Consider the following 27,045-nt stretch of genomic DNA (forward strand, 5'->3'; position numbering starts at 1 on the left):
CTGCATTGGCAGGCAGATTCTTAACCACTGTGCCACCAGGGAAGTGTCTGGGACAGTCTAATTATTGATTGATTGATTGACTGAGATATAGTTAACATACCATAAAATTTACACTTTTATTTTATTTTATTTTTTTCAGTTTTTTAAAATTTTTGGCTGCACCGTGTGGTATGCAGGATCTTAGTTCCCTGACCAGGGATCGAACCCACGCCCCCGGCAATGAATGGAAGCACGAAGTCATAACCACTGGGCTCCCAGGGAGGTCCCAAAATTTACTTTTAAAGTGCATAATGCAGTGGTTTTAAAATATATTCACAAGGTTGTGCCACCATCCCCACTCTCTGATTTCAGAATGGGGTGGTCTGATTTTGAGGGTCCTTGCTGGGCTTAAAATGCAGATGTCTAGGACTGCTCCCTGAGTTTCTGAGGAGTCGGGCTCTGCGTTTTTAATAGCTCTTCAAATGATTCTGAAGCCGTGGTTCGTTGACACCCAGTTCAATGGCTCCTTCCCTTGGGCATTAAAAAGTGATCCCTGTTCAGGAGCCATTCCTGGCCTAGGGAGGAGACAGGCAAGCAACAAATCAGTACAGTTCACCTGATGAGGCTGGAGACTGGAGGGGGAGGAGGGTAAGCTGGGGCGGCAGTGGAGGAGAAGGGTGAGTTAAGTGTGTCTGGGGGATGCTGGAAGGGCTTCCTGGGGACGGAGCCTTTGAGCTGAAGTTCCGAGAGCAGCAGTTTCTTTTGGGTGGTGGCACGTTGGGTGGAGGGGGCAGCTTGTGCAAAGGCTTGGAGGCCTGAGTGCTGTGTATCAGGGGACATTCCGGAAAATGCCAACTGGAGAAACAGAGGCTTAAGAAGAGGGGCAATGTGAGAAGCATCCTTCAGGCCACTCCTGTGATCAAAAACACCAAAAACAAAAGTAAAATGTAAAATTCCACACACTTGCAAAAGAATGTTGTAATGAACTTCCCTCTATGTACTCATTGCCCAGTTTTTTTTTCTATTTCTTTTTTAAAAAATTTTATTATTATTTATTTGATTTATTTATTTTTGGCTGCATTGGGTCTTTGTTGCTGTGCACCGGCTTTCTCTAGTTGTGGCCCCGCTCAGAGGTGAAGAAGCTCGACGGCCTCCTCCCTCCCTCCTGGCGGCGGCCCCCTATCTGCCGTTACCTCTGCAGAACTCGCTGCCTTTCCTGGGGGGAAGGTGCACGGACTTAGAAATGAAGCCTCCGTTCCAGGGAAAAGACTCAACTGTTGCAAACCCAGCGCGACTGGGCCTCCCAGGCTTGGCCGTCGGGAGACCCGGGGGAACCAATACGACCTGCTGCCCTGAACGCCTGTCCCAGGACGGGGTGCTGGCCTAAGGACAGCACTGGGGCACAGCATGTGGAGAAGATGATCGTGTCGGGGGTGCTGAGACTGGATGGAGGAAGCTGCAACTCACCTCCTGTTTTGTTCTGTTTTTGTTTCATTCATGTAATTTCTAGGTGGTTTTAAGAGAAATTCAGTATTCCATACTGTAACTGGAAATTACATGATGCTGGAGTGTCTGGGAGTGTTTTGCCCTGTGTTCTCTTTGCTCTGCAGTGGCGTTCTTACTTTGATAAATCTGCAAATTGGGCATCAGAAGGGGTCAGCCTCAGGCTGCTCAGTGGAATTCAGGCCCAGCTCTTCCCACTTGTGCCCAGGAACCCTGTATACCAAGCTTGCCTGATAAGGACTGCCCCTGGTCCCAGCCTCTCTCTCGGGAGATAGAGTCCCTAGGTCTAGGATGTGGCCTGGGAATCTGATTTTTTAACAGGTGTCTGGGATGATCCCAGATGATTGGGTCTGGGAAATTTCTCAGGAAAGTCACATATGGTTCAAAACACTAGACCCCAGAATACAGTGACCCAGGGCAGCTATGGACTTGGGTCTCATGGCTGCCTTCTGCCCCTGTAAAGGTGGGAGGAGGGAGACAGGATTGAGGGCACTTCAGAAGGAAGGAGGGAAGGGAAGGCAAGTCTGGCTGCTGCCTCTCAGGAAGAAGGGAGAGTGGGAGGGGCCGATGCCGTTGAAAGGGTGGGCAGTAATCGGGGAAACCTTTCCCGGCCTGGCAAGGGCTCGGCCAGATGCAGGGGCTGGAGGGGTGTCGCAGTCAGAGCTCCCGGGGAAACCCCTGGTGCCTGTGTGGGGTGTGCAGACAGGCCCTTCCTCCCTGGACTTAACGGTTGCCATGGCAGCAGCAGGGCTTTCCAAGCCTGGAGGCTTCCATCCATGCAAATATGTATGGAAAAAGAGGCAGGACAGAGGAGGCGGGGCTCGTAGACAGAATCACTGGAAAAGGCAGTAGAAATAGTTCTGGGTACTCTCTCTCCTGGGAGTGTCAGAGAGGCACCCCGTCAGTGAGGACGTTTAAGGCAGGAGGGGCCCTTCAGGAGGTGTTGGGAAGATACAGGGATTCCTCCCCACCATGGGCTTTTCTTAGAGCATCCCAGTTCCTTTGGCCTTGATTTGGGGATTTCACGGCACACTGACATAGGTCTGTCCCCTCTTTGTCTTGGTTGTACAGGCACTGGTCAGTAAGATGGGAAGCCCACATTAGGGCAGAAAACCTTCTGTAGATATTTGCAAAAGCAGAATGAAACAATAAGATGAGTGGACATCTTACTGGAAATACCAACATGGATTTCTTTCTTTTTTTTTATTTTTTATTTTATTTAATTTTTGGCTGTGTTGCGTCTTCATTGCTGTGCACGGGCTTTCTCTAGTTGTGGTGAGCAGGGGCTACTCTTCGTTGCGGTGCGCGGGCTTCTCATTGTGGCTTCTCGTTGCAGAGCACAGTCTCTAGGCGCGCGGGCTTCAGTAGTTGTGGCTCGCAGGCTCTAGAGCGCAGGCTCAGTAGCTGTGGCGCACGGGCTTAGTTGCTCCGTGGCATGTGAAATCTTCCCGGACCAGGGCTCGAACCTGTGTCCCCTGCATTGGCAGGCGGATTCTCAACCACTGCACCACCAGGGAAGTCCCCAACATGGATTTCTAACCAGAAAGTCTGATAAGTGGAGAGGAGTTGTGCCGTTCCTATTGTTCGTTACGAATCTTGAGATTAAAAAATGTCATTGGTCCGGTAGGTGCTGTTTCTTATTTATAAGGGCCTCATAGTTTCATTCTCTCATTTGACTCGTCCTTTCCCCATCCAGCGCTGTCCTGAAGAGCTGATACACATATCATACACATAATGGTAACTCATTACCCGTCAGAGCAATCCTGGGAGGTGAAGGCACTGTTGTTATTGGTGAAGACCAATTATCATTGTTTCTTGATGGAATTCACCTGCCCAAGGATGTTTTAAGAATACAGCCTGACATTCGGGGCAGAGCGGGGTTGGGGGGGAATAGCAGCTTTTACAAATGAACAACCTCAGCTGATGGTCATGAGTTGAGTTGGAAACCTGCCAGACTTGGCTGGAGACCTTCAGTAGGAAAAATCTCTCTTAAATTTCATATCTGTTACTTTTGAAGAGCGATCCTGGTGTGCAGATTGAAAAGGGGCTTTCGGAGAATGTTGGGGACTTTTTGCTCTGCAGTTAAGATTTTTGGTAACAGCCTCTTCTTCCCCATGGACTGCGGTGAAGGCTTCCCTTGCCTGCGGGCCACCCTGGGGGATCCCATGGAATTTGGTGCCCCTTATTTTCAGGACACATCCAACGACGGCGATGCGCCCCCTGCAGCAGCCGCGGTGGCAGATGATGCCCACCTCCTGGGCTTCTCGGATGAGATCCTCCTGCACATCCTGAGCCACGTCCCCAGCATAGACTTGATTCTGAACGTCCGGCGCACCTGCCGGAAGCTCGCAGCGCTGTGCCTGGACAAGAGCCTCACCCACACGGTGCTGCTGCAGAAGGACTATGAGGTGAGGGGCCTGGGGGTGGCGCTTGGCATGCGGGGGGCAGAGATGGGGAACAACCGAGGTGCCCGACTGAGGCCCCGCACAGCCTGGCAGTGGTGGGGCACTGGCAGGGATGACACGGCAAAAGCCAGGGGCCCAAAAGTGCAGGTAGCATGCCATCTGGGCCAGGGCACAGGTAGAGCAGGCGCTCTTCTGGAAGGGTCTTGGGCCTTGGCACTGGGCCAGGAGGGAGACTGACTTCCTGGTAGACAGGTACCCAGGAGTGGACGTGCGGGCCCACTGTCAGTGTTGGGCTTTCCTGTGGAGTTAAGCACAGTTGGAGGCACCACCTCTCCCCACCAGCAGCATCCAAGAGCTCTGGTTGCTCTGCATCCTCGTCAGCACTTGGTGTTGTCAGTCTTTTCAGTTTAGCCGTTCTGATGCATGGGAGGTGGTATCTCATTGTAGTTTTAACTTGTATTCTCTGACGGAGGATGCCGTCCATTATGCTTTCATCAGGTGCGCGGGCCATTGGTGTATCTTCTCAGAAGTGTCTGTGCAAGGCTTTTGCCCATTCGTTATTGTCTATCTTTTTCTTAGTGAGTTTTGGGAGTATATATTCTGGTACAAGTCCTTTGTGGGATGTGTTGTGAATATTTTCTCTTATAGTCTGTGGCTTGCCGTTTCATTTTGATTAATAGTGTCTTTTGAAGAGCGTAAGTTTTTAATTTTGGTGAGGTCCAATTTATTGAAATTTTGAGTTCATGCTTTTTGTATTCCGTTGAAGAAATCTTTGTGAAATCTGAAGTCATGAAGATTTTCTCCTATGTTGTCTTCTTTCTTCTTTTTTTTTTTAACTTTTAAAAAAATTTTAATTTATTGTTTTGGCTGTGTTGGGTCTTTGTTGCTGCACGTGGGCTTTTCTCTAGTCGCGGCGAGCGGGGGATACTCTTCATTGTGGTGCACAGGCTTCTCTTGTTGCGGGGCACAGGCTCTAGGCACGGAGGCTTCAGTAGTTGTGGTATGCAGGCTCAGTAGTTGTGGCTCACGGGCTCTAGAGCTCACGGTCAGTAGTTGTGGCGTACGGGCTTAGTTGCTCCTCAGCATGTGAGATCTTCCCAGACCAGGGCTTGAACCCGTGACCCCTGCATTGGCAGGCGGATTCTTAACCACTGCGCCACTGGGGAAGCCCTTCTTTCTTCTTCTTATATAACGTTGTATTAGTTTCAGGTGTATAATGTAAAGTTTTGATATTTGTATACACTGCGAAATGGTCATGTCAAGGTACGTCTGTCACTTTACATAGTTATAATTTTTTTCTTGTGATAAGAACTTTTAAGATCTTCTCTTGCAACTTTCAAATATGCAATATATTTGCATATTTGCAATAATAATATGGTATTATTAACTATAGTCCCTATGCCCTACATTACATCCCCAGGCTTATTTATTTTATGACTGGAAGTTAGTACCTTTTGACTCCTCTCCCTCCAGACCACCAACTTGTTCTCTGTATCTGTGAGCTTGGTTTTAGAATTTTTATTTTTTATTGAAGTATAGTTGATTTACAGTATTACATTAGTTTCATGTGTAAAACATAGTAGTGATTTGATATTTCTATAGATTGCATACCATAGAAAGTTATTATAATATTATTGACTAGATTCCTGTGCTGTATATTATATCCCTATAAGAGTTTTTTTTTAATTCCACATATAAATGAGATCTTATAGTATTTGTTTTTCTGTCTGACTTATTTCACTTAGCATAATGCCCTCCAAGTCCATCCATGTTGTTGTAGATGGCAAGACTTTCTTCTTTTTTTTTTTATGACTGAGTAATACTGCATTGTGTGTGTGTGTGTGTGTGTGTGTATGTGTGTGTGTGTGTATTCCAATCACATCTTCTTTATCCCTTCATCTGTTGGTGGACACTTAAGTTGTTTCCATATCTTGGCTATTATCAATAGTGCTGCTATGAACATGGGGTGCAGATATCTTTTTGAGTTAGTGTTTTGTTTTGTTTTTTACAAATTTATTTATTTTATTTTTGGCTGTGTTGGGTCTTCATTGCTGCATACGGGCTTTCTCTAGTTGCAGCAGGTGGGGGCTACTCATTGGGGTGGCTTCTCCTGTTGTGGAGCATGGGCTCTAGGCTCATGGGCTTCAGTAGTTGTGGCACGTAGGCTCAGTAGTTGTGGCTTGCGGGCTTAGTTGCTCCGCAGCATGTGGGATCTTCCCAGACCAGGGCTCGAACCCGTGTCCTCTGCACTGGCAGGCGGATTCCTAACCACTGCGCCACCAGGGAAGCCCCTCTATCTATTTTTTTTAATAGGGTTGTTTCTTTGCTATTGAGTTGTATGAGTTCTCTATATATTTTGGATATTAACCCCTTATCAGATATATGATTTGCAAATCTCTTTTCCCATTTAATAGGCTGCCTTTCATTTTGTTGATGGTTCTCTCTGCTGTGCAGAAGCTTCTCAGGTGATGTAGTTCCTCTTGTTGTTTTTTTTTGCTTTTGTTGTTTTTGGTGTCAGATTTTAAAAAATCATCACAAAGACTGATGTCAAGGAGCTTATTACTACTTATATTTTCTTCTAGGAGCTTTATGGTTCCTGGTCTTACGTTCAAGTGTTTAATCCATTTTGGGTTAATTTTGGTGTATGGTGTAAGATAGTGGTCCAGTTTCATTCTTTTGCCTGTGGCTGTCCAGTATTCCCAGCACCCTTCTATGTCGTCTTATAGAAGGTTATAGTTTCAGCTCTTATGGCAGGCCTGTGACCCTTTTGTGTTCATCTCCACATATGCTGTGAGGTCAGGGCGAGGCTCACTGTTCTGCACACAGCTATTCATGCCTTCCATCACTACTTACTGAAAAGATTATCCTATCCTCGCCGAATTGCCTGCAACCTGGAAAATCAGTTGATGACCTATTTTAAAGATAAACAGAGGCCTTGCCCTTAACTCAAATTTTAGGGGACTTGGAGGGGCTCCTCCTGTTGTTGCTGGCTGGGCAGTGATGCCTTGAAACCCAGAGTGAGGCCCCTGAGAGCTCAACCTCTTTCTGTGAGAGCTCTGTGCTCCTCCCTGATGGAGAGCTGAGCTCACTCCCCAGAGCGCTGAGGCCAGGCTTCCTGCCCATGAGGGTTCTTTACTGTAGAGGAAGGGCAGGTGCACAGTCTGTCTGGAGCATTTAGAATGTGTGTCCTTCGTCTGCACAGCTCTGTGTGTGTACATTTGCCGTAGAGAAGTGATCACGTGCACAAGCCTTATGCACGTGGATGCTCGGTGCTGTGTCGTCCGAAGGCCTCGGTGGCTACTGGGCCCCCGACTGGACGTCCTGTGGCTCCCTAGGCCGTCCAGTCCAGGTTTTTGAGGAATATTTAATGATATGAAAGTGCATGTGACGTAAAGGAAAGCGACAGCCAAAGAATGCTTCCAGGGCGTGATTCCACTATGGGATTTCAAAACACCCCACCTAACGTGAAGCTTCCCATCCTAACCACTTTTTTTTTTTTTTTAAATTAATTTATTTATTTATGGCTGTGTTGGGTCTTCGTTTCTGTGCGAGGGCTTTTTTTTCTTCTAGTCGCGGCAAGAGGGGGCCACTCTTCATCGCGGTGCGCGGGCCTCTCACTATCGCGGCCTCTCCTGTTGCGGAGCACAGGCTCCAGACGCACAGGCTCAGTAATTGTGGCTCACGGGCCCAGTTGCTCCGCGGCATGTGGGATCTTCCCAGACCAGGGCTCGAACCTGTGTACCCTGCATTGGCAGGCAGATTCTCAACCACTGCGCCACCAGGGAAGCCCACTTTTTTTTTTTTTTTGGATGTGTTAGGTCTTCGTTGCTGTGTGCAGGCTTCTCATTGCGGTGGCTTTCTTGTTGCGGAGCACAGGCTCTGGGTGCGCGGGCTTCAGTAGTTGTGGCACGTGGGCTCTAGAGTGCGGGCTCAGTAGTTGTGGCACACGGGCCTAGTTGCTGCACGGCATGTGGGATCTTCCCGGACCAGGACTTGAACCCGTGTCCTCTGCACTGGCAGGCGGATTCCTAACCAACCACTGCGCCACCAGGGAAGTCCCCTAACCACTTTTAAGTGTACGATTTCGTTAGCCCTAAGTACATTCACAGCGTTATGCAACCATCATCACTCTTTCCGAAACTTTCTTATCGCCTTAAACAGAAACTCTGGAACTATTAAGCAATAACTCGCATTTCCCCTTTGCCCAGGCCTCTGGTAACCTCTATTCTACTTTCTCTTTCTGATTTTGCCTGTTCTGGATCTTTCATACAAGTGGGGTCGTACAATATGTGACCTTTATGACTGGCTTCTTGGGCGTCATGTCCTCAAGGTTCACTCATGCCGTGGCAGCGTCAGGATCTCATTCCTCTCCATGCCGAGTAGAATTCCACTGCATGGATGGACCCCACTGCCTTCATCTGTCCGTCCGCTGATGGACGGCTGGGTTGTTGCCACCTTCCGGTTGTTGTGACCGGTTCTCCGTGGACATGGGTGTGCAGGAGTCCGAGTCCCCGCTTTCAGTCCCCTTGGGTGCACACCTGGCTGTGGAACTGTGGGTCACGTGGTAACTCTGTTTAGCTTTTGGAGGAGCCACCAGACTTTTCCACAGGGGCTGCCCCATCTTCCATTCCCGCCTGGCCGAGACTCCTGACTGTCGGTGGAAGGTAAGCATGCGGGGAGGGACGAGGCGCCAGCCCTGCCCTCATTGTCCCTCCTCAGCTGGAGCGGGGCCTCTGCCGGGCCCCCCGCGGCTCCCTGACTGTCACAGGGGAAGGCGCGGTCTGGGGGGCGAGGGTGGAGGAGACGCCGGTGCCTGCAGCCCCTCTCTCCCCCCACCCCCGCCCACCCGCAGGCCAGCGAGGACAAGGTGAAGCGGCTGGTGACGGAGATCGGCCGGGAGGTCCAGCAGCTCAGCATGGCCGGCTGCTACTGGCTGTCGGGCAGCACGGTGGAGCACGTGGCCCGCTGCCGCGGCCTGGTGAAGGTGAACCTCTCGGGCTGCCACCTGACCTCCCTGCGCCTCTCCAAGGTTCTGTCGGCCCTGCAGCGCCTGCGCTCCCTGGCCATCGACGTGAGCCCCGGCTTCGACGCGAGCCAGCTGAGCGGCGAGTGCAAGGCCACGCTGAGCCGCGTGCGGGAGCTCAAGCAGACGCTGTACACGCCCTCGTACGGCGTGGTGCCCTGCTGCACCAGCCTCGAGAAGCTGCTGCTGTACTTCGAGATCCTGGACCGCACGCGCGAGGGCGCCGTGCTCTCGGGCCAGCTTATGGTGGGCCAGAGCAACGTGCCGCGCTACCAGCACCTGCGCGTCTTCTACGCCCGCCTGGCCCCCGGCTACATCAACCAGGAGGTGGTGCGCCTGTACCTGGCCGTGCTCAGCGACCGCACGCCCGAGAACCTGCACGCCTTCCTCATCTCCGTGCCCGGCAGCTTTGCCGAGAGCGGGGCCACCAAGAACCTCCTGGAGTCCATGGCCCGCAACGTGGCACTGGACGCGCTGCAGCTGCCCAAGTCCTGGCTCAACGGCTCGGCCCTCCTCCAGCACATGAAGTTCAGCAGCCCCTTCTACTTCAGCTTCAGCCGCTGTGCCCTGTCCGGCGGCCACCTGATCCGGCGCGTCATCGACGGCGGCAGGGACCTCCGGAGCCTGGCCGGCCTGAACCTCAGCGGCTGTGCACACTGCCTGGCGCCCGACTCCCTGCTGCGCAAGGCGGAGGACGACATCGACAGTGGCATCCTGGAGACGCTGGTGGCGGCCTGCGGCAACCTGCGGCACCTCAACCTCTCGGCTGCCCACCACCACAGCCCCGAGGGCCCCGGCCGGCACCTGTGCCAGCTGCTGGCCCGGCTCTGCCACCTGCGCTCCCTGTCGCTGCCCGTCTGCGCCGTCGCTGACTCGGCGCCGCGGGCCGACCGCGCGCCCGTCCAGCCTGCCACGCACGCCGTGCCCCGCGGCTTCGGCAAGAAGGTCCGCATCGGCGTGCCGTCTGGCCCCGACCCTTTCTCCGGGCAGGCGGGCCCCCTGCCATCCTCTGTGTTCTGGTCGCTGCTGAAGAGCGTGCCCTTCCTGGACCGCCTCGAGCTGATCGGGTCCAACTTCTCATCTGCCATGCCGCGCAACGAGCCCGCCATCCGCAACTCGCTGCCCCCCTGCGGCCGGGCGCAGAGTGTGGGGGACTCGGAGGTGGCCGCCATCGGCCAGCTGGCCTTCCTGAGGCACCTGACGCTGGCCCAGCTGCCCAGCATCCTGACAGGCTCCGGGCTGGTCAGCATCGGCCTCCAGTGCCAGCAGCTCCAGTCCCTCTCCCTGGCCCACCTGGGCACGATGGGCAAGGTGGCCTACATGTCCGCCCTCTCGGACATGCTGAAGCACTGCAGGCGGCTGAAGGACCTCAGGTGAGGGCGCCCGCCGTCCCTCCGTGGCCTCCGCTGGCCCTTTGGAGGCCTTTGGGGCGCGGAGGGGAAGCGAGGCACATGGCCTTTGGCTCGGCGGGTGTTGGCGTACCCGCTGTGCACCTGCTGAGGCGAGCAGGGTGCAGGCCTGTCCTCCAGGGGCTGAGAGTCTTGGGGGGCACTGACAAGGGACTGTGCATGGTGGCGGGGCTCGGGGGGTGTGGGGGCTCGGGAAGCAGCGGCTGGCGGCGCCCAGGGAGGGTGTGCGGGAGGTGGTGCCACCCGAGCCTGGCACGTCCTCCTCGTCGCCTGTGGCTGTCTCCGTGCCTGGGCTCTAGGACGCTGCTGCGTACGTGACCTTATTAATCCTCATGCCCGTCCCACGAGGTGGACGCTGTGCTTGCCAGACGACGGAGCTGGTAAGTGGGGGCCGGGAGTGGAGCCTAGCTCTGCGACTCTTGAAGGATGAGTCGGGGCTAGCCAGGAGATGCAGGCGCAAGGCTTTCCGGGAAAGAAGGCAGTGTGTGTAGAAGCCCCAGAGGCTTACAACCGAGCAGCGTGCTCATAAGCCAGATGATTCTGATCGGGGGGCACGGGGGCGTCAGGTGAGGCGGAGGTGCCGAAGGACTTCAGCCCGCAGAGGGAGGGGTCCGGGTTCCAGTGTGGAGAGGTCCCTCTGGCCTCCCACCTGCACTGGAGGGGCCAGGCCGGGGGGAGGGGGGGTGGGGAGGCGGGCTCACAAGGGGGCCGCACGCTGCTGAGACGTGGCGGTGCCCGGAGCAGGACGGCCGGGCTGACCTGAGGGGCCGCCCCGGGAGAGTGCGGGGTGGTGGGACCCACGGACCTCGGCAGGGCTTCCCCCACCCAGGCAGTTGTTGGAGGGCCACTGGCGATTTCCCGGGCCCCGACGCGGAATGATCCCCGGCGACTCATGCTGTGGAGTGAAGGCTGTTCTCGTAAGGGCCCAGCATTTAGAGGGTCAGCCTTTGTTAACCTGAGCCGGATTTGAGAATGTCTACAGATCTGATCTTGAAAAACTGCAGTTTCCTAAACGTCGTGGTGGCCTCAGACCTCAGCTCTGCGAGGGCTTCGGGTGGGGGAGGAGGTGGCCGCTGGGCTTGGTCTCCGTGAGGCTGGAGCTGGTGGGGCAGCCGGGTGAGGGCGGCATCGGGGCACGGGGACGCGCGTGTGTCCTCATCGCCGCACCAGTGAGCACTCACCGTGTGTCTTCGCTGCGGGCCGGGCACCAGGCTGGGAGCTCTCTGGCGCTGTCTGGTCTGATCCCCTCACTGGGCCCTTCGTCGTTCCTGCTTCATGGAGAGGCAGCGGACGCCTGAGGGAGGAGCTGAGGTCCGCCCGGGCCTTCGAAGCCCAGAGCTCGACCTGGGCACCCGAGCCACACAAAACGGAGACAAGCGTGTCCTTTTCGGACCTCCACTCTCCCCCTAGAAGGCAGGAAATGAACCGGATTTGAGCTGGCGCTTTGCTGCCCCGGCCCTGGAGCCTCCCAGAGCTTCTCTGCCAGGCTGCCTGCCGCCCCCAGGGCAACACACGCTGCGGGCCCCCCGCCCGGTCCCTGCCGGCGTGAGGGCTGGGGCCCGGGGTCCAAGCCTGGCCTCCCACGTGGCTTGGCCCCCTCCTGCCCTGTGGGGTGGGGCGCCACCTGTGAGTGAGTGGGGAGGGGCCCTGACCGCAGCCCCTGCCCCTCGCCCTTCACGGGGTGAGCCTGGGCCGCCATCGCAGACGATGCTGCCCCTCTTGCCCAGATCCCTCTCGGCTCCCTCGCTTTTCACTGGTTCATCTCCAGCCAGTGCCTCCTCCCACCTTGTCCCCTCCTGTGCCTTCACTGTCACATCAGTGGCCTTTCCGGAAGGACTGTTGTGAAGTGAGTGGTCAGTGGGCCATGCGTAACTTGAAGCTGCAGGTGGACCACAAAATACATCCAACAGACGAAAAGCCACCAGGTCTGCTGTCCTGTTATCCTATTGGATTCTCGTGATCAGGAATGAGTGTTCCTTAGTTCAGGGAGCCTGAGGGGGAGCATTTGAGTTCTAATTTAACTAAACTCAGAACCAGAGTATTTCTGGATCTGTCATTTTTGTCCTCAGTGTTTTGGCTTTCTTGCTACCCTGTTAAACCTGGCACCTTTTCTAACCACGCTGTGGTCAAACCACGTGCCGATTATTGAGGAGTGTTTGATCAAAAGAGAAATCGGTGAAAGTAAAATAAAGTCATACATTCACGTAGTTTAAAACGTCACGGGACTTCCCCGGTGGTCCAGTGGTTAAGACTCCACGCTTCCACTGCAGGGGGTGTGGGTTCAATCCCTGGTCGAGGAACTAAGATCCCACGTGCCCGCGCGATGCGGCCAAAAAAATAAAAATAAAATAAAAAGTCACAGTGCTTCAAGGCAGATAATGAAAACTGGCCTTCTTCTCTCTCCAACGTCCTTTCTGCCTCATGTCCACAGTGTCATATTTTTAAATTAATTAATTAATTAATTTATTTATTTTGGCCGCGTTGGGTCTTCGATGCTGTGCACGGGCTTTCTTTCTAGTTGTGGCGAGCGGGGGCTACGCTTCGTCACGGTGCCTGGGCTTCTCATTGCGGTGGCTTCTCTTGTTGCAGAGCATGGGCTCTAGGCGCGTGGGCTTCAGTAGTTGTGGCTCGCGGGCTGTAGAGCGCAAGCTCAGTAGTTGTGACGCATGGGCTTAGTTGCTCCACGGCATGTGAGATCTTCTCGGACCAGGGCTCAAACCTGTGTCCCCTGTATTGGTAGGCGGATTCTTAACCACTGCACCACCAGGGAAGTCCCACAGGGTCATATCAAATGTCTGCTGCCTGCAGAGCCACATGGAGACGGCAGGTGCTCCCAGCTCACCTGGGCTGCTGGATTCCCTGCACGAGGCCTGTGCTCGGCCCCTTCAGGGCTGCTCGGCCTGGAGGAGAGGGGAGTGGGCGTGGCGTCCAAACTGGTCCCATGTCCCTGCGTCTCCTCGTCCAGGAGATAGACCCTAGCCTTGGGTGGAGGCAGGCAGGACCCACAGCAGGGGCCTCAGAGTCAGAAGGCCTGGGTGGACCTTGGACTGTCTGTGCCCAGGTCCTTGTTCTGTAAAGTGGGGCTGTTCAGACCAAAGGGATTCATCCTTATAAGACACTTAGCACAGGACTTGGCACTTATAATACGTGTTATGGTTCTTCATTCAACAACTATATGAGCACCTGTTATGCCAGGCACTGTTCCAGGCACCCAGGACACTGAACAAAACAAAGATCCTTGTCCTTGGGGAGCTTACATTCTAGTGGGGAAAATAGACCAACAGTCAGCGTAAGGAAGTATATGGTATATTAGACAGTAACAAATGCCGGGGAGAAGAAGCAGAGCAGGACGAGGGATGCCTGGGTGCAGGGGCGGCAGTTGGGGTACATTTCATGAAGGAGGTGAGCTTTGAGCAGAGAACTCAGGGAGATGAGTTAGAAGGCAGAACCTGGGGGAAGAGTGCTCCGGGCCAGGCAGGTAGAGTCACATCAGCCAGTACGGTGTCCACGACCCACAGGGTGACTTACACTTACATGAACTAAAATGAGATAAAACCAAGCATCGAGTCCCTTGGTGGCATCGGCCACGTCTCAGGTGCTTAGGAACCACGTGGGCTGGTGGCCACTGTGCTAGACAGAGCACGCACAGACACTCCCCTCTGCCCAGAAGGTTCTGTTGGAGAGCGGAGAGCGCAGGGCCCCGAGATGGGTGTGCCAGGGTCTCAGGAGCAGCCGGGATGGAAGCAGGGCAGGTCACGCTGCTGTGCTGAAAGCGGCCTGGGGGCAGCAGCAGGGCCACTGTCAGGGGCATGTCAGACATGCAGGGAGCAGCCGGGCGAAAGCAGGGGTTGGGGCATGGCCAGAAATAGCCAGGTTCTGACTTCACAGGGAATCTGCTGATTGATTGGGTGCATGGGATGGGTGTCGAGGCTAGGTGGGTCCAGGCGGTGCCGAGGCTTCTGGCCTGAGCCGTTGAGCTGACGTGGCTGCCATCGGCCGAGAGAGGAAGGCAGGGGCGAGGCTGCACACGTGTGGGTTGGAGAAGCCTGGACGACCCCCCGCCCCCGCCCCTCCCCCCAGCCCCCAGAGAGGAGGAGCTGTCTCCCAGGTCTGCCAGCTGGCGCTTGGACTGGAGAGACCGCCCAACAGGAACTGGTCAGGAGGATGAGGGCTTGGTAGAAGAGACCGGGCAGGAGCTGTGCGGGAGAGAGGAGGCGGGCTGGGGGTGTTGTGGAAGCTGAAGGGAGAGACTGCCCTTTATTTAGACTGCTGCGGACCGTGGCTGCCCCGTTGGCTTGTATTTGTACGGCCGCCACGTGCTCGCCCCGTGCTTACAGGTCTTTGACATTTTAGCAACCTTGGGATTGTCGCTATTATTGTCCCATTTTGCAGATGAGGAAAGTGGGGCCCAGAAGGTTAATGAACTTGCTGAGGAGACACAGCTGGTCTGCGGGCAGCTGGGAGCGGGTCCTGTCTCGTGGGGTCGCTGGATGTCAAATGGGGTAACCTGGCGTTTAGTGGTCACCAAGTGACTTCCAGGGCCTCGGACATGATCCTTGTGGCCCAGACCTTCCCCCGGGGCAGGGTCGTGCAAGCAGTGTGGGTTTTGTGGGCCGACCTGAGAACCTGACCGCCACTCATAATGGGCTCTCTGTGCACGCGGCTGCTGAGACCACACCTCATCGGAGCCGGGTACTGCCTGTTCGGAACAAACACCAGTTTCTAGAACTTGGCCAAATGGCCCCGTTCCTCTGGATTCCTGCCTTCTGTGGCAAGCGGAGCCCGGGGGGATGGAGGGGAAGGAGCAGATGGTGCCTGCCTGCCATGGGCAGGCACTGCAGAGGCTGCCACACCGCTGCCAGGGCGGCCTCCCCGCACAGCTCCCGCACTTCCCCAGGCGGCCTCCGCCGTCCCCACCAGAGAGGCCCATGAACTGCAGCTCTTTGCCAGCTGGGGCCAGGGTCGCTTCTGTGGGAACACGTCGTCCCGCTGGGGCCTCGCAGGCTCTGGATTTGCCTCTGGATTTCTGGTGCACCTCGCCAGCGGCAGGATGCCAGGCTGGGCAGAGCAGGGCACCTGATGAAGCCCTGCCTGGCGGAGAGGGGAAGGGAGAGCGTCACCCCGAGTCACCCTGGGCTGCCCCTTGACCTCGGAACTGGGGCGGCGTCTGGGCGTAAGCGAGAGGGCTTCTTGGAGCCAGGCCCTGGAGGCTATGCCAGGGCCAGCCTCCAGGCCCAGGCGCTGCTCGGAGGGGCGCCTGAGAGGTGGGCAGGCAGATGAGGGGCGGCCCGAGCGCCCGTCTGTGCCCACAGAGCCTCTCGGAGAGCAAGCATCGGAGGCCAGACCCTTCGAGGTCGGAAGGCTGAGGCCCGCCCCCCAGGGCGAAGCCAGTCACAGAGGCGCCCCTTCCTCCTCCTCTGCCCTGAGCAAAGGCACTGCCCGTCACTCGTGTCAGGTTAGCTCTGCCAGCCCACCGCCCGGAGGAGCGGGGGACGGTGTGGACGTGGCAGCCTCGCCCGGCCCACCAGACCTGCCTGCCCTGAGCACCCATGACGGGGGCCTCCTTCAGGGGGAGGAATCTGGAGTGGCTGGCACGCCGAAAAAAAATGTTCAGAAGCGTGTAGTACGCAGCTCCCTCTGTCTCTCCCCTCTGCTTGAGTGGTGAGATCCCCAGCAGGTAGCGCGGACCCACATCGCCACCTAGTGACCGAGGCGCCGCAGGCCTGTCCTTCCCGCCGCCCTGGCCCAGCTTCCTCACTGCTCCAGGGACGACTAGCGGGTCAGCGCTTTTTGGCCCCTCCAGTTTTCCCACTTTCAGGTCGGCACAGTATGCTTACCTTAGGATCTTTTAAAAAGATAGAACCAAATAATGTGTTCAGACATTTTCTTAAGAAACGTAAGCTTCCCGGAACATTCACACCCATGGGCGAGATGCGCTTGCTTACTCTCTGGGCCCGGGGGGTTCAGGGGGCTGGGGTCCTTGGCTCACAGCTCTGAGAGGCCCGGCTCGCGGCTCCCTGACTTCTTCCCCGTTTCTTTAGGGATGAAATTCATTCAGTGGCGTCCAGTGGGTGAGGCATCGCTGACCACTGCGGCCCTTGGGGAGCCCTTTCCCTGGTGTTTGTGCCCGAGCAGCCCTGCCCGGGGGCTTCCTTCCTGCTGCACCCGGAACCCTCGACGGGGAGAGAATGTGAGGCTTTTCAGAATCATACCCCAGAGAGACCCACGTTCCCCCCACAGTTTTAGGAGCTTGCTAGAACTTCTGCTTGCGTGTAATTAAAATAAAAACGCAGTCTCACTGCTGCATTTCAGTGACTGGTGGCTCCCGTCCGTACAGGATGGCTTGGAACAGACATGCCGTCACCGCAGGCTTGATTTTAAAACCCCTCCCCCGTCCTGTGACTTGTCAGTGTTTCCGGGTGTCAGGGCCGTGGAGGCCGTGTCCGAGGCTCATGCGGCTCTCGTTTGGGCCTGTGGACGGCCCCTCACCCGTGTCCAGGTCAGCCTTGCCCGGGGCGTCGCTGCGTCCAGAGCGCTTGGGCTCTCCTTCAGCCTGGCGGGGGGGCGGTGGTGGTGACTGTCCCCACTGCAGGCCCACCGCCTCTCGGGGATGGGGGTGGGCCTTTCCACTCACACCGGAAGCTTCTCTCCTTTGATGATGAGAACCTACAGCTGCAGACGAGCCTCTCAGGGGCGTCCCAGGAAGTCACCCACTCGGCCTCATCAGTTTACGGGCAGAGAGAGGCCTCTCGGGGTTCCCTGTGGGTCTCGCACGGAGATGGGGGTCTTGCCAGCTGCCCTGGCCCACCCGGAGGGTCCGTGTCTGTCCCGTGGGCAGAGTTGAGGCTCAGAGAGACCCACGGTCCCGGGCAGGACGCCATGTTTGTGCAGGGAGTGACTTGTGCGGGGCCTGGGCCTTGGGGGTGGCCGGCCTCAGGGGACAGCGTCACCCTGGCCTGAGGCACTGTTCCCACAGCTCAGGCGCAGCCTGGCAGAGCGCTGTCCTCCCGGGCCGGCCGGCTCGCTCGGAGGGCTGAGGCCCCACGTGGCTGGCACGATGTCCATCAGAGGCCTTCATGGCTCGTTGAGAGAGAGCCTTGCCGGGTGCCCAGTGGCCACCCTTTGAAGCGTCCTCCTTTTCAGCCATCGGGTTCAGACGTAGCCCCCGAACTGCAGTTTCCTGCACACGTGCCCAGATCTCCGTCATCCGTGAAGCCCTTCTCCCACCCGCTGCAGTGCCTGTGTGCCTTCTGCCTGCTTTGCGTGGACATGTCTGCCTGGCCTCTCCCGCTCGTGCCGCCAGCCTTGAAGCGGCTCTGGCCGGGTAACCGGGCCCCCGCGCGGCAGTCAGAACGGTTTTAAAAGCATCAAGTGAGGCACGTACATGCCTGAGAAGGACCGAGGTACCGCTGAGTGCTATAAAATAAGGACGATTGCCGAGCCTGGTGCTGATCTCCAGGGATAACCCTTGTTAATAGGTTTTCTTGTGGGAAGATTTTGGGTGAACAGGGTCCACTTTGACCTCTGTCCGTGAGGCCGTCTTGGTCTTTGTGTGTGATTTACCATGAGACGATCTCCGTGCTCTCTTCCTGCTCCAGCTCCCTCTCCCTGGCTCCTGTGCTAGTGTCCTGGGGCTGCCCTGACAAATGACCACCAACCACATGGCTGAAAACAACAGAGAGTCAACCTCTCCTAGTTAAGAGGTCAGAAGTCCCAGGTCAGGGTGTCGGCAGGATGGTTCCTTCTGGAAGCTCTGGGTGGGGGGCCTGTTCCAGGCCTGTCCCCTGGCTTCCGGCGGCTGCTGGCAGTGCGAGGTGTTCCTTGGCTTGTGGACGTGCCACTCCAGTCCGCCCCGAGCTCCCTGCGTGTTCCTGTGTTGCTGTGCCGTCACAAGGCGTCTAAGGAACCGCTCATTGGACCCACCCCAGTCCCATGTGACTTCATCTTAACTCAGTCTGCAAAGACCCTGCTTCCAAATAAGGCCACGTGTGCAGGTACCAAGGGTTAGGAATGCAACAGATCTTTTGGGGGACACGATCCAGTTGCCACGCGCTCTTCTGGGCCTATAGGCGCACCGAGCAGTCAGAGCAGCGAGCGAAGCAGCTTGGCTGGGTCTGTGGGCACCTGGTTGCATCGGGCTTGCAGGGTCTCCCCCCAGGTCAGGATCACCAAGGGAGACCCCAGGGGTCTGATTCCTCACCCGGAGCCCCTGGGGGCTGTGGTGTGGATGGGCCTGGGGACAGCCGGTCTGGGCCCTGGACCAGGAGCCCCGCTCAGCGTGCGTCCGTCTCCGCGAGCTCACGCCGTCCGTCCTCTCTCCCTGCAGGCTGGAGCAGCCCTACTTCAGCGCCAACGCCCAGTTCTTCCAGGCGCTGAGCCAGTGCTCTGCGTTGCAGCGCCTGTGCCTGGTGTCCCGCAGCGGCACCCTGCAGCCCGAGGCCGTGCTGGCCTTCATGGCGCGCTGCCTGCACGTGGTCGTGTGCCACCTGTTCACCGGTGAGTCGCTCAGCACCTGCCGGAGCCTGCAGCAGTCCCTCCTCCGCAGGTGAGTGCGCATCGCGGGGGCTCGGGCGCTCTTCCTGCCTCGGCTTCCCTGGGGGCCCAGAGGTTATTTCTCGGAGTTAGAAAGTGCTGGGCGGTGATGGAGCGAACCCCCTCCCCCCGGCCTTCTGTCTGCCCCGGGCTCAGCTTCCTGCGTAGCGGGAGCCCCCTCTCCCTCGAGCGTGACGGGACCCTCTTCACCATCCAGCCCCTCACGTGTTCCCCTGGCACCGCTGTCAGAGGCGGGAGTGCGCGTGGTGCTGCCACTCACCTGCAGCCCTTAGCGTCCCGTCCGTTTCCCCGTCTCGTCCTTGTTCTGTGCAGGACTCGCTTCAGAGCCCTCGCCACACCTGGTCTCCTCGGCCTTCTAGGCTGCGACGGGCGCAGCCTTTCCCTGGCTTTCGTGACCTTGACACTTGGAGGGCACTGGCCAGGTGTCCGCATTTCTATTAAAAACAGCGCGTTCATCCTGCGCTTCTGATTCCAACCCTGCATCACAGAGCTCATCACACTTTGCCCCCCTTCTTTCCTCGCAGCCTCTCCCTTCAGCAGCAGAGGGCCTGGCTCTCCATTCCCTGAGCTGTGTTTGCTGATTTGTCCCGTCCCCCCGGTGTGCACGTGGGGCAGCTGCTCTGCTCCTGGGGGTGGCACCCAGGTCGCCCCATCAAACACCGTCTTCGAGTGACCTGGGGCCGGCCTCTTCCCGTCTCCCTCAGCCTGGCCATGTTCCTCGCTCCCACTGCCTCGGACTCCACTTTGTGTTCACCCCACGTCCTGCGTGGCTTGCTTCCTTGTTTTCCTGGCGTTCGAAGCCTTACTGAAGTCGGAGGGTCAGAGCTGTGTGTGAGGGGTGCGTGGAGCTGCGCCGCCGCTCAGCCTCCTCCTGTCCCCCCCCCACCGCATTGGTCCCCCCCGCATTGTCCCCCCCCGCGTTGTCCCCCCCCCGCATTGTCCCCCCCCCCCGCATTGTCCCCCCCCACCCCGCCCTGTACCCAGAGACAAGTGTTCCCGGTTCTCAGTTACCCTTCCTATGTCTCTTTTGTAGGATTAGCAGGTACACAAATGTTTTCCTGATCCCCTTCTTTCTTATACTCAGTTTGCTTTTTCACTTAATAACATATCTTGGAAATGGCTCATTCTCAGTTCATCCAGCTCTTGCTCGTTCTTTTGACAGCTCTGCATTAAAAAAAAATTCTGGTAAAGTACACATAACAAAATTTACCATTTTAACGGTTTTGTTTTCTTTCCATTTTAAGTGGTTTCACCATTCCGAACTGAAACTCTGCCCCCATTAAACATTAACCCTCCTCCCCCTCTCCCAGCCCCTGGCGCCCACCCTTCTACTTCCTGTCTCTACTCCAGGGACCTCCTATAAGTATAACCATATAGCGTTTGTCCTTTGCGTCTGGCTTTTTCTGTATTGCTTTTGACATTTGAGAGACTTAAAAGATAGAAATAAAGGATCATCATATATTGATTAAAATAAAGCCACTTTGGCTCCCTGAACCTCCAGTATGAGTGTACTTTTTAAATTGTAGAAATCCACCCAAATGTCCGCGAGGAGCACAGTGTTTTGTTTCCTGTGTTCCCAGCGTCCCTGAATGTGCAATGTTGCATCTGGGTGTGCAGCCCGTGTTGTCCACCCAACATTGTTTTGAGATCTGCCATGTGTGGCTCCCGTGGAGCTGGTGTGTTCCTGCCAAGCGCTGTGTGTGGCAGCCCCGCAAGCGGATTCATCACGCTGTGTGTCTGTTCTGTTGAGGGAGAGCCTGGTTGTTTCCAGTGTGTCTCTGCTCTAGTGAATATCCTCGTGCGGGCTGTCCTGGGTGCAGCTGCGCAGGTCCCTAGAGGCGGCGGTGCGGGGTGTGTTCGGGAGGTGGCCCAGTCGCTTGCTCTCCAGGACGGTTCTCCTAAGCCCGGCTTCCCCTGTGGGTGTGAGAGTTCTTGGCCCACGTCCTTGCCCGTGCGAGACACTGCCAGACTCTCCCAGGGCTCCTGGGTGAGCGTGTCCTCCTGCCGTGCGAGCTTGCGTCGCGTCTGTTTGCGAGGAGCATCGTTTGATGTGCTAATTGCCCGGTATCCTCTCCTCGTTTGTGATCATCTCTTCACATCCCCTGGGGACTCTACTGTGGGGTTCCTTTTGGGAGGGGGCGGGGGGCCTGGGACCAGCGAGCCTGTGCTGCGGCCGCCTGTGCTGGCGCCCGTCGTGGGCCCCCGGCCTCGGGTCCTGAGGCTGCTTCTGTCCTCCCGGCTTTCCCTGCCCACTGTGTTCACCGTTGATTCAGGTTACGGCTGTGGGTTTAATGACATCCCACACTGGCCCCCATACACCCTAAGCTTCCTCTTAAATCTGCCACTTGTCCTGTACCTTGGTCTGAGAACCTAGGTAGCAAAGCCTCTTGGTTTGTGTGCAAAATACAGCTCCGTGGGCTTTGAGTGATGGCTACGGGGAATCTCCCTGGCGACTGCCAGACGTGAACTTTACTGCTGCGTGTGCAGAAGGTTCAAAGACTTCCTGTAAATGCAGGTCCCGCTGGGTGTTAACTGAGCAAGTTGCCAGATACCTTTGGTCAAGTATTTACTGTCTGTCCAGCAGGAGGTGGTGAACGTGGCCTTGCCTAGGATTTGTAGGGAAGCAGTTAAGTGAGGTGGTGTCCGCAGGGTCCACTCGGGCGGGCTGCTGCATATTCTGTGACTTCTCTCACCTGCGTGCCTCTGCAGTGCTCTGGAAGTTCTCCTGGTCCAAGGCGGCCTGTGTGAGGGCCGCTAATGTCAAGTGCAGAGACCCCTGGGATTTCTGAGCCTGCCGACTCACCCTGGAGAAGTCGGGGAGGGGGTGGAACTTAAGTCTCAGAATGACTGACCGCAGCTCCCTGATCTCAGGGCGCTTACCTCTCTGTCTTCGGCTGACCGCAAGTGGCTCCTCTGGAGTCAGCCATCGTGAGGGCTGACGGCCGCGCGCCCGCTGGCCAGCTCTGCTGACATCCTTGGAGATGCCAAGGTCTCTTCTTAATAAGAGCAGATGGTATTTTTTAAAGACCTTTTAATACACATAACCTAAAGTTTATCATTTTAGTCGTTTCAAGGTGTGCAGTTCAGTGGCGTTGAGCACATTCACAACGGGACCTTCATGCCACTTTGTTTCTGTGAACTGAGGCAAATTTAACTCTGAGTTTCCTATGTCTCTGCACTTTGTTTGCATTTAGGGGCAGCGGTTGCTCAAGTGGTTGTGGGGATTAAAAGGCAGAGGGTTTAAAGTAATTTTCCCTCCTGCCGGGGCAGCGCTCCCCGCCCTTTGCCCTCCGTCAGGGGCCTTTGCGGAAGGCGTGCAGCCTCAAACCAGGCCCCGTCTTCCCCTAGTGGGTCCTGGAGTTTGGTGGTTGGTCCAGCTAGAACTTAGATAAGTGCCCAGGATTGGAGTGCAGGCCTGGAGCAGCGCTTCCTGGGGGGGATGTGACCTGAGCAGGTCGCCAGGGGCGTGAAGCACTTAAAGCCTCTGGAGCGGAAATCCGCCGACGTCAGCGGTGCCCCTGGCGGAGCGCTGAGGGTGGCCGCCTCGTTGAGGCACGGCCTAGAGCGTCGCAGCTTTCCTCTCCCTGCTTTCCGTGTCCCTCGGGTGGCGGGACATGACCATGAGGAGGCCCAGCTGGTCACAGAATTACAGAAGTGCCATCGCCAGGGGGTCTCCGGAGTCACAGGGCTCCGGCCACCCTGCCGGACAGTCCTTGTGGTGGTCCCCTGTCCTCGTGGTTTGCTGTTGAGTTTCCCAGGAGGAATCCTAGCTAAGGTTTTCCCCTCCCTGGTGTTTATAATATCTCTAAAAATTCAGGGACTTCCCTGGTGGTCCAGTGGCTGAGATTCCGCGCTCCCAATGTAGGGGTCCCGGGTTCGATCCCTGGTCGGGGAGCTGGATCCCACATGCCGCAACTAGGGAGTTCGCATGCCGCAACTAACTAACTAAATAAATATTAAAAAAAAAAATTTAGACTACGCATCAAGCTATTTTCAAGTGAAAGTTCCCCTTGGTTCCACCAGCCAGCATATCCAGGCTGGAGTTATCGTATGGCTTTGTGCTCTGATTTTTTTGAGTTAACACTACATCATGGGTGTCTCTTGTGTCATTAAATAAAGCTGCAAACAGTTATTTTTTATGCTGTTTGGTATCCGTTACACGACGTTGTGGTGATTCTGGTCTGGCCGACACAGCTAATTAACTCTGTGTACTCTTGACTTTCCTTCACTTCAGCCTGGGTTTTCCCGGCTGGGGCCCCTGGGGAAGGGGCCCGCTCACCGCTCACCGTCGTGTATTCACCCCTCGGCGTCCCCGTTTTCTGCGATGGAGCTGATGCTAAATTTAGCTGGTGGGCTAAATGGGATACAGGCTGTACGGCGCCCAGCCACGTGGGCTCTGGGACAGACGGTAGCTGTCTGGAAAACAGGGTGCCGGGCAGGTGGTGTGGCCGCTCCACCCAGTGCTCTCTCCCTCCTGCTCTCTGCCCACTGGGCTGGCGATGGGTGTGTGAGGAGGTGGAACCTGCTTTTCTCGGGTGTGGCGATCGTGACGTCATTGTTGCTGTGCCTGCCTCTGCCCTCGAAGCAGCCGGGAGGAACGTTGATACCCCTCACCCTCGCAAACCCGCAGTAGGTCACATTCACGGGGGCTCCTCTCCTGGGAGCTGACACCTCCCTGGTGGATGAGCTCTGCTCCAGGGGCTCCGAGACCCGTGTAGGATTCGGTCACTTCTCAGCCTTGAGGGGTGACTTCCTGCAGTGGGGGGACCAGCTTTGGGCACTGCTGGTTTTCCCACTGTGCGTACACACAGGAGCCTTCCCCAAAGTGGAGGACATCCAAGGTCACCAGGCAGTTCAGAAGAGCTGTGCTTGTGATGGAGAGGGGAGGGTGGCAGCATCCCTCACGGGCGTTGCTGGCTGACGAAGCTGCTCTGTCCTTTCCTGATCCTCACAGTCCATCTCAACACGGGGCTCCAGGCCAGCTGATCGGACTTGGCACTAGGTGTGGGTCCCTGCCCTGGGAGTCTTGTGCTCACGAGGTCCCTGTCTGCCAGCCTTCTTCCTGCCTGCAGCCTGCTCCTGTCTGCGGGGCCTGTCTGCGGGGCCCACGCAAGTGCAGCCTCTCGCTGGGCTGGGAGCTCCCTCCTCTGGCCTCTCAGACAGCACACACCTGCCCCTTTCCTAGGGCGCATAGCACTTTCCCCCCAAAATTATTGCGTTCTTTGCATCCCCCTTTAGATGATGAGTTTTTTGAAGGCCAGCGTGCAATAGCTCTTTTTTCCTTCTGGGTCCTCGGTGCACAGTATTCGAGACCAGGCCTGAGGCTGGCATTGGTTAAGTGGACTTCCTGGGCGGAAGCTGTGCCAACCCCTCTGTTCCCCGTGTCTCAGCCCTGGCACAGGCCTGGGCCGTGGCGGGGACCCGCTGAGCGCCTGGTGCCGGCTGAGGTGCTGGGAGCCCTGTGCGTGTTGGGGCGTGGCCCCCTTTGTGGGCTCCTCCAGCCAGCATTCTTCCAGCCCCTGCTCTGGGCCCTGTCGTGGATGCCAGGGGCCGCGCCAGTGCCTCTTCACCAGTGCTCCCTTGGTGCCGGTGCTGTGTACTGTCTCTGTTGTTCTCACCTCCAAAAGCCCTTTGAGCTACACGCCCTAAGCCCCAGCATTCCGGTGGGGAAACTGAGGCTCCGAGAGGCCGGTAATGGTGCAGCAGGACCCCAGCACTGGAAGGACAGTGTTTGTGTCCCCTTCAGGCCTTTGCTGCAGCGCAGTGGGGTCCCAGCTGCTTTTCTGCGAGGCGCCCAGCAGGTGGTGCTGTGGCTCACGGTAACCGGCCTGCCTGGCGCTTCCGGGGCTTCACAGCAGGCCCGCATTCCACCCCGGGGGCGCATGAAAAGGAGAGGCTGGAGTTGTTGTCACTTTTTCTTTCTTTTTAAAAAAATAAATAAATTTATTTATTTATTTTTGTCTGTGTTGGGTCTTTGTTGCTGCACGCAGGCTTTCTCTAGTTGCAGCGAGCAGGGGCTACTCTTCGTTGCAGTGTGCGGGCTTCTTACTGCGGTGGCTTCTCTTGTTGCAGAGCATGGGCTCCAGGCGCGCGGACTTCAGTAGTTGTGGCCCACGGGCTCTAGAACGCAGGCTCAGTAGTTGTGGCACATGGGCTTAGTTGCTCCGCGGCATGTGGGATCTTTCCGGACCAGGGCTCGAATCCGTGTCCCCTGCATTGGCAGGCGGATTCTCAACCACTGCACCACCAGGGAAACCCCTGTTGTCACTTTTTCTGATGCGTTTCTTTCTTCTCACCCTTTTCCCTGCCTCAAGCTCAGAGGACTATTGAGGCACCTGCCCACTCACCCGTGTGGCATTGAGAGGCCCCCCTGTTTCCTGTGACTCAGCCAGTGGGGCTGGTGTTGTGTCTGCAGGCCTGTCCCTAGGAAGGTGTGCCTCTCCCCGGGTCAGCACTTTCTTCCGGTTCCCATGCCTGCCCCACGTGGAGATACATCTCAGCTGGTGGGCATCGGCAGTTGTTTCTTCTTGTTGTCGTGCCCTCTGTGGGTTTGGCACCGAGACCTGCAGCTCTGGGTCCCTGCTCCGCCGGGACCTCTCAGGTGGCGGTGGCCTCAGATGGGCTGCCTCGGTTTCCTCCCTCGTAAGGTGAGTTCACGGCAGGCCCAGGTGGGAGGTGCTGTGTGTACAGTGGTGTCCTGATCAGCATTCGTTCTCTTTTTTTATCTCCTGAATCTTGACTTTGCTCTTTCAAGTTTGAAACATAAGCCTCTGGACCTTTCTCGGACGTCCGGTGGCAGGCGGCCTCCGCAAGGTTTTGGAGCAGCTTTCTTCTGCATCTTCCCTCACCTTGGGCCCTTCTGGTGGCCCCAGCCCCAGGCTGGACTTCGTTTGGGCCAGTACCGCTGAGAGCAGCGACGCCTTGTGGCTGCCCTGGGGAGCAGCTCTCCCGCTGGCCTCCCTCCCTGCTCCTGCCCTGGGAACACCCTGAGTTCCCGGGATTCCCATTGGGCTCCCCCGACCACCTGGCCTCGGGGACACCCTCCCCAGTGAGCAGAGCCAGCCTCTCTGTCTGTTTCACTTCCTGTCTCTCCTACGAACCCTGAGTCGCCGTTCCTGGCCAAGTCGGTACCGCCTGACCCACCGAGGAGCCGTCTGGCCCGGTCAGGAGCCGGAGCCGGGCCCTGTGGCCCGTCGCGGGGGTGCCCTGGGTGTCTCCGTGCTGTGCACCCAGCCACGCCTCTGCTGTCCAATTTCTCCCAGACATGCAGCGGGTGGGGCGCCCTTCCCAGGGATTTCAGAGCTTTCTCGATTTCCTTTGACTCTCACATTCCTGAAAGTTCCCCGCGAGGCCTCGTGAACTCTGGGCTGGGTGAGGGCGGTGTCCTCACTCGCTTCTCTTTTGGTAGTACGTGGGGTGACACGTGGCGTCCCGCTGAGGTCAGACCCCCCCCCCCGCACCCTCAGATCCCACGCCGTGCTCACCTCCTGGCCTCGTTGCTCTGTGACTTTGAACCCATCACTTCCCTCTCTGAGCCCAGTGTCCTGTCTGTAAACCAGCAGCCATCGTCCCTGCTTCCCGGCGCCGCTGTCTCCTGGTGGTGGCTCGCTGCCGACTGTCTGTGCCCGCCTTGGTGGCGTTGCTCGAGGTCCCCTACGATCGCCTGGTGGCGGTGCCTTCTCCCCCCTTGACAAGAGAGGCAGCCCAGCTCCGTGAGGTTCGGGGGCATCCTGGTCGTCCCGTCCCGAGGGTAAATGGCCCAGCAGGCGTTGGAGGCCAGTGTGGCTGTTCTGCCACCCTCTGCCACCTCCTGTAATAACCCACGGTGCCCGGTCCAAGGGGCAGAGGCGCTTATTTCGAGGAAGCAGGATGGTAGGGCGGAAAAGGCTCTCACTCTGACGTGTCCCTGTCTGAGCCGAGCCATCCGGGGTGAGGGCGCGCTGGTTCTGAAGTGGGCTGAGCACTTTCCACAAGGCGGGGCCTTCCCGGGCCGCGCCCTCGGGGGTCTCGTCCGCTCCAGGCCCCACGTGTTGACTGGCCGCAGCCCCCTTTCTCAGGAGCGTGGGGCGGACCCCGACCCTGGGGCGGGAGCGGGCTTGGTCCTCCGTCCCCCTAGGCCCAGCATCCCACTGGACGGGGTCACGTCTCTGGAGCCCATGTGGAAAATCCCCCC

At 57.1% G+C, this 27,045-nt stretch overlaps 1 protein-coding gene across 6 annotated transcripts in view; it reads left to right on the top strand.

Moving 5' to 3' along the window:
- FBXL18 (F-box and leucine rich repeat protein 18) overlaps positions 1-27,045 on the top strand; it is a 50,944-nt gene that overhangs the window by 8,061 nt on the left and 15,838 nt on the right. For 2 of the 6 annotated variants that reach the window (XM_082431577.1, XM_082431580.1), the window contains exons 2-4: positions 3,675-3,890; positions 8,740-10,283; positions 18,646-18,864. In XM_082431577.1, the coding sequence (XP_082287703.1) occupies positions 3,675-3,890; positions 8,740-10,283; positions 18,646-18,864 (1,979 nt within the window). The other 4 variants (XM_082431579.1, XM_082431578.1, XM_082431581.1 and 1 more) reach the window with 4 other exon arrangements.

This window comes from Balaenoptera physalus (genome assembly GCF_965194825.1).
Source record: "Balaenoptera physalus genome assembly, chromosome: 16".
Classification (NCBI taxonomy): Eukaryota; Metazoa; Chordata; class Mammalia; order Artiodactyla; family Balaenopteridae; genus Balaenoptera; species Balaenoptera physalus.